Source organism: Budorcas taxicolor, chromosome 3, assembly GCF_023091745.1.
Source record: "Budorcas taxicolor isolate Tak-1 chromosome 3, Takin1.1, whole genome shotgun sequence".
Taxonomy (NCBI): Eukaryota; Metazoa; Chordata; class Mammalia; order Artiodactyla; family Bovidae; genus Budorcas; species Budorcas taxicolor.
Genome location: NC_068912.1, coordinates 109,213,878 through 109,219,877, shown reverse-complemented (window position 1 = coordinate 109,219,877; position 6,000 = coordinate 109,213,878). Strand labels below are relative to the sequence as shown.

General features: G+C 48.5%; 1 protein-coding gene across 1 annotated transcript in view; it reads right to left on the bottom strand.

The window, feature by feature from the left end:
* Positions 1-1,510: 1,510 nt before the first annotated feature.
* Positions 1,511-6,000, bottom strand: part of GRIK3 (glutamate ionotropic receptor kainate type subunit 3) — a 241,274-nt gene continuing 236,784 nt past the window's right edge. The window contains exon 16 of the mRNA XM_052636773.1: positions 1,511-1,705. Coding sequence (XP_052492733.1) covers positions 1,511-1,705 — 195 coding nt within the window. The remainder of the gene's footprint in view (positions 1,706-6,000) is intronic.

Here is a 6,000-nt window from a genome sequence, read left to right as displayed (position 1 = left end):
GGGCAGCCTTGCTGGCCTCATCGTGCTCTCTTTAAGGACACTTTGTTCCTAATCCCTCCACGTCTCATTCTCCTCCCAGAGTCTTAAGAGTCTCAGACCTAGAGTATCTGTCCCAGCTGGCTGGAACCCACATATCACCTGGTCCACCCCTCGCTGCGCCTCCTCTGCTGAACCCCCAAACCCCACAAGGTCCTAGCTCCTCTGGACAAGAGACCAGGGGCTACCACCACCTTGTATCTCTGTGTGGGGTATTTGGTTAATCCTCCAGGAGGCAGCTTCAGCCTCCCCACTCCAGGGGCCTCTACCAGGGAGGCTATTCTGCCCCCTGGAAATTTTTTCTCTGGGGGGCATCTTTAGGTTTGACAAGTCCAGGAGGCATGGAGTTCTTTAAGCGCCCCCCCACCCCAATCCAGCTACCCCAAAGTGAGCCTGTGCAGTGGACTTGATCCTCCTTGGAGGATGGGCGACAATGTTCACTTCAATCTAGGCCACTTTCCTCCTTCCATGATGACAGAAGACGGTCAAGGTCAACTGGCCAGGAATGGGGAGTTGCTGAAGAATAGATGGCAAAGAGCTCAAGCGTCCTAATGCCACCGGGGCTTAGAAAACAGCTTGGAGACCAGCAAAATAAAATCCAATGGCTTGAGGGCCTGTGGGATTTCCATGGAATCCACTGTTCCTCTGCCCGTGTCTCTGGGCATCCTTTGTGAGAGATCCCGGGGGTCCGTTCTCCTCTGGTCACAACAGGGAAGAGAACCTGCTCTGACCACTCTCCCACTCCTAGAGACCTTCTAGAGGAGCGGGACCCTTTGGGACATTGTCCAGAAGAGTTCAAATTGGCATTCTCTGTGCATCCTCCTCTCTCCCAGACTCCAAACTCCTCCTTTTCCCTGTGGGGCTCCTGCCTTTAACTTTGCCCAAACAGGGGCTCCACCATGGGTGGTGTCAAGTCCAGGAGATCAGGACCATGTGAGCAGCCCCTGGGGGACGAGTTCTTCCTTCTGACCAGGCATGTGGGGTGGCTGTCCTCCAGCTTCAGCTCCCATTGGCAGCCGAACGATAGCATCCTTTTCGGTACCCAAGGTCTGTGTCTCTGGCCTCATAGTCAAGTTCCAGGAGGCCTGGCCTCGTGGGGAAGGAGCGGCAACATGAGAGCTGTTTCCTGTTTCCTTTTGACCCTGCAGGGCCATGGTAGAAACTTCTGACTATAGACGAGAGTTGAGGGGCAGGTGGATTTGGCCTGAGAGAGGCATGTGCTTCCTTTGGCCTTGGCTGTCTTGGTTGGCAGCTTTAGAAACCCATAGAAGAAACAACAGGAGGGTGAAGCCCAAGCAGCTGGCCTAGGGGGCCTGCTGGTTTCCTGGTAGGTAAGGGCAGAGGGCTCCTGGCCCAACAGGCAGGCAGCAGCTCTGGTCCCCAAGTCCAGCGTGGGGCTTGGGGATGTTCCTTCCAGTCTCCTTTGCTCTCCTCCGCCCTGCCCCCAGGCCGGCGGTCCCCAGCTCACCTGTGCCTAGGGGAACACGGGGGCCAGTGATGTGCTGCAGGTCATGCTGTCTTTGCCCGGAAGCCGGCGGTCGTTGAACGTGTGCATGTTGATGACGGCGTCAGTCTTAACCATCATGGGAGGCTGCGGCTTGTGCTTGACCCGACGCTGGCAGGTAAGGGAGAAGCGGATCTCGTCAGCCACGGTGCTGCAGAAGGAGCGCTGGGGTCGGGGGTGGGAGGGGAAGGAGCACAGGGGTGAGGCCCGGCCGTGGAACTCCAGCCAACTCCTCCCCTTCCTCCCAAAGCCTGTGCTAAGGCCGCCGGGTTTCCTTCACACGTTTACACCACCTGCCCTCTGCCCCCTGCAAGGTGACTAGTGTGGGTTGTTGTTTAGTCGCTAAGTTGTGTCCAACTCTTTTGCGACCGCATGGATTGTAGACTGCCAGGCTCCTCTGTCCATGGGATTTCCCAGGCAAGATTACTGGAGTGGGTTGCCATTTCCTTCTCCAGGGGGTCTTTCCAACCCAGGAATTGAATTGCATTTCTTGCATTGGTAGGTGGGTTCTTTACCACTGAACCACTAGGGAAGCCCAGGTAGTTTGGAGAGCAGCTTACAAAGCATCACGTCCTTGTTTGGAATCAGGTGATATCATCTTAGCCCCATTTTACTGATGAACAAACTGTGGTTCTGACTGGCATGCACATTAAAGTCTGAGCAGTTTACCCGCCTGACTTTTCTCCACTAGCTTCTGAGGGCAGGAACCAGCCAGTTTCATCCTATGAGCCCAGCCTCCAGCTCTAGGCCTGGCTCAGAGTCAGGGCTTAAGAAACGCTTGATGAATATATGGATAACCTCTGTGAGAGGGGTTCCCATTGAAGGGAGGAGTCACTTTGCTCCCATTCAGGAAAGCCTAATGTAGATTTCTTGATAGGGAGGCAGGTCCCTGTAGGGCTTTTTCTGGCTTGGGTCCCTGTGGGTGTCCAAGAGGGACAGCTCAAGGGCACACTGCCCATAGGTATCTGATGGCAGGGGCTTCTATGAGACCAGCTGCCAGAGGCTGTCCCATGGCTTGTTGAGAAGGCAGCAGTCTGTCAATGTCTCAACTTGCCCGGGGAGGCCCGGGCATCAGCACTCAGACAGGTTGTAGGTAGGTCATGTGGTACTGGGGAATGAGGACTTGGCTTTGAATTCTGACTCTGCCTCTTACCCTCTGTGTGACCTCACCAAGCTTCCTCTTGCTCCTCCACTAAATGCAGGACATCTTCCCTCCTTACCTCCCCTCTTCATTCTGCGACTATTTACTGAGACCTACTCTGTGCCATTTTCATACTGTTCATACTCTTCATGGGGTTCTCAAGGCAAGAGTACTGAAGTGGTTGGCCGTCCCCTTCTCCAGTGGACCATGTTTTGTCAGAACTCTCCACCGTGATCCGTCTGTCTTGGGTGGCCCTACACAGCATGGCTCATAGTTTCATTGAGTTAGACAAGGCTGTGGTCCATGTGACACTGAAAGATGAACTCCCCAGGTCAGTAGGTGCTCAATATTCTACTGGAGATCAGTGGAGAAAAAACTCCAGAAACGATGAAGAGATGGAGCCAAAGCAAACACAACACCCAGTTGTGGATGTGACTGGTAATAGAAGTAAAGTCTGATGCTGTAAAGAGCAGTATTGCATAGGAACCTGGAATGTTAGGTCCATGAATCAAGGCAAATTGGAAGTGGTCAAACAGGAGATGGCAAGGGTGAGCATCAACATTCTAGGAATCAGCAAACTAAAATGGACTGGAATGGGTGAATTTAACTCAGATGACCATCATCTCTCCTGCTGTGGGCAAGAATCCCTTAGAAGAAATTGAGTAGCCATCATGGTCAACAAAAGAGTCTGATGAAGTACTTGGATGCAATCTCAAAAACGACAGAACGATCTCTGTTCGTTTCCAAGGCAAAGCATTCAATATCACAGTAATCCAAGCCCTGACTAGTAATGCTTAGGAAGCTGAAGTTAAACAGTTCTATGAAGACCTACAAGACCTTCTAGAATTAACACCCCCCAAAGATGTCTTTTTCATTATCGGGGACTGGAATGCAAAAGTAGGAAGTCAAGAAATACCTGGAGTAACAGGCAAATTTTGTCTTGGAGTACAGAATGAAGCAGGGCAAAGGCTAATAGAGTTTTGCCAAGAGAATGCACTGGTCATAGCAAACACCCTCTTCCAACAACACAAGAGACAACTCTACACATGAACATCACAAGATGGTCAACACCGAAATCAGACTGATTATATCCTTTGCAGCCAAAGATGGAGAAGCTCTATCCCGTCAGCAAGAACAAGACCAGGAGCTGACTGTGGCTCAGATCATGAACTCCTTATTGCCAAATTCAGACTCAAATTGAAGAAAGTAGGGAAAACCACTAGACCATTCAGGTATGACCTAAATCAAATCCCTTATGATTATACAGTGGAAGTGAGAAATAGATTCAAGGAATTAGATCTGATAGACAGAGTACCCAAGAACTATGGACGGAGGTTAGTGACATTGTACAGGAGGCAGGGATCAAGACCATCCCCATGGAAAAGAAATGCAAAAAGGCAATGGTTATCTGATGAGGCCTTACAAATAGCTGTGAACAGAAGAGAAGTGAAAGGCAAAGGAGAAAAGGAAAGATATACCTATTTGAATGCAGAGTTCCAAAGAATAGCAAGGAGAGATAAGAAAGTCTTCCCCAGTGATCAATGCAAAGAAATAGAGGAAAACAATAGAATGGGAAAGACTAGAGATCTCTTCAAGAAAATTAGAGATACCAAGGGAACATTTCATTCAAAGATGGGCTCAATAAAGGACAGAAATGGTATGAACCTAACAGAAGCAGAAGATATTAAGAAGAGGTGGCAAGAATACACAGAAGAACTATACAAAAAAGATCTTCATGACCCAGATAACCACGATGCTGTGATCATTCACCTAGAGCCAGGCATCCTGGAGTGGGAAGTCAAGTGGGCCTTAGGAAGCATCACTACGAACAAAGCTAGGGGAGGTGATGGAATTCCAATTGAGCTATCTCAAATCCTGAAAGATGATGCTGTGAAAGTGCTGCACTCAATAAGCCAGCAAATTTGGAAAACTCAGCAGTGGCCACAGGACTGGAAAATGTCAGATTTCATTCCAATCCAAAAGAAAGGCAATGCCAAAGAATGCTCAAACTACCACACAATTGCACTCATCTCACATGCTAGTAAAGAAATACTCAAAATTCTCCAAGCCAGGCTTCAACAGTATCTGAACTATGGACTTTCAGATGTTCAAGCTGGATTTAGAAAAGGCAGAGGAACTGGAGATCAAATTGCCAACATCTGTTGGATCGTTGAAAAAGCAAGAGGATTCCAGAAAAACATCTATTTCTGCTTTATTGACTATGCCAAAGCCTTTGACTGTGTGGATCACAATAAACTGTGGAAGATTCTCAAAGAGATGGGAATACCAGACCACCCAACCTGCTTCTTGAGAATTCTGTATGCAGGTCAGGAAGCAACAGTTAGAACTGGACATGGAACAACAGACTGGTTCCAAATAGGAAAAGGAGTACTTCAAGGCTGTATATTGTCACCCTGCTTATTTACCTTCTATGCAGAGTACATCATGAGAATTGCTGGGCCGGAAGAAGCACAAGCTGGAATCAAGATTGCCAAGAGAAATATCAATAACCTCAGATATGCAGATAGTACCATCCTTATGGCAGAAAGTGAAGAACTAAAGGGCCTCTTGATGAAAGTGAAAGAGGAGAGTGAAAAAGTTGGCTTAAAGCTCAACATTCAGGAAACTAAGATTATGGCATCTGGTCCCATCACTTCATGGCAAATAGATGGGGAAACAGTGGAAACCATGACAGACTTTATCTTTTGGGGCTCCAAAATCACTGCAGATGGTGACTGCAGCCATGAAATTAAAAGACTTACTCCTTGGAAGAAAATTTATGACCAACCTGGACAGTATATTAAAAAGCAGAGACATTACTTTGCCAACAAAGGTCCGTCTAGTCAAAGCTATGGTTTTTCCAGTAGTCATGTATGGATGTGAGAGTTGGACTATAAAGAAAGCTGAGCACTGAATAATTGATGTTTTTGAACTGTTGGAGAATACTCTTGAGAGTCCCTTGGACTGCAAGGAGATCCAACTAGTCCATCCTAAACGAAATCAGTCTTGAATAGTCATTGGAAGGACTGAAGTTGAAGCTGAAACTCCAATGCTTTGACCACCTGATGCAAAGAACTGACTCATTTGAAAAGACCCTGATGCTGGGAAAGATTGAAGGCGGGAGGAGAAGGGGACGACAGAGGATGGGATGGTTGGATGGCATCATCGACTCAATGGACATGAGTTTGAGTAAACTCCGGGAGTTGGTGAAGGAGAGGGAGGCCTGGTGTGCTGCAGTCCGTGGGGTCTCAACGAGTCGAACACAACAGAGCGACTGAACTGAACTGAGCTGAACTGAGCTGAACTCTGTGCCAGGCAC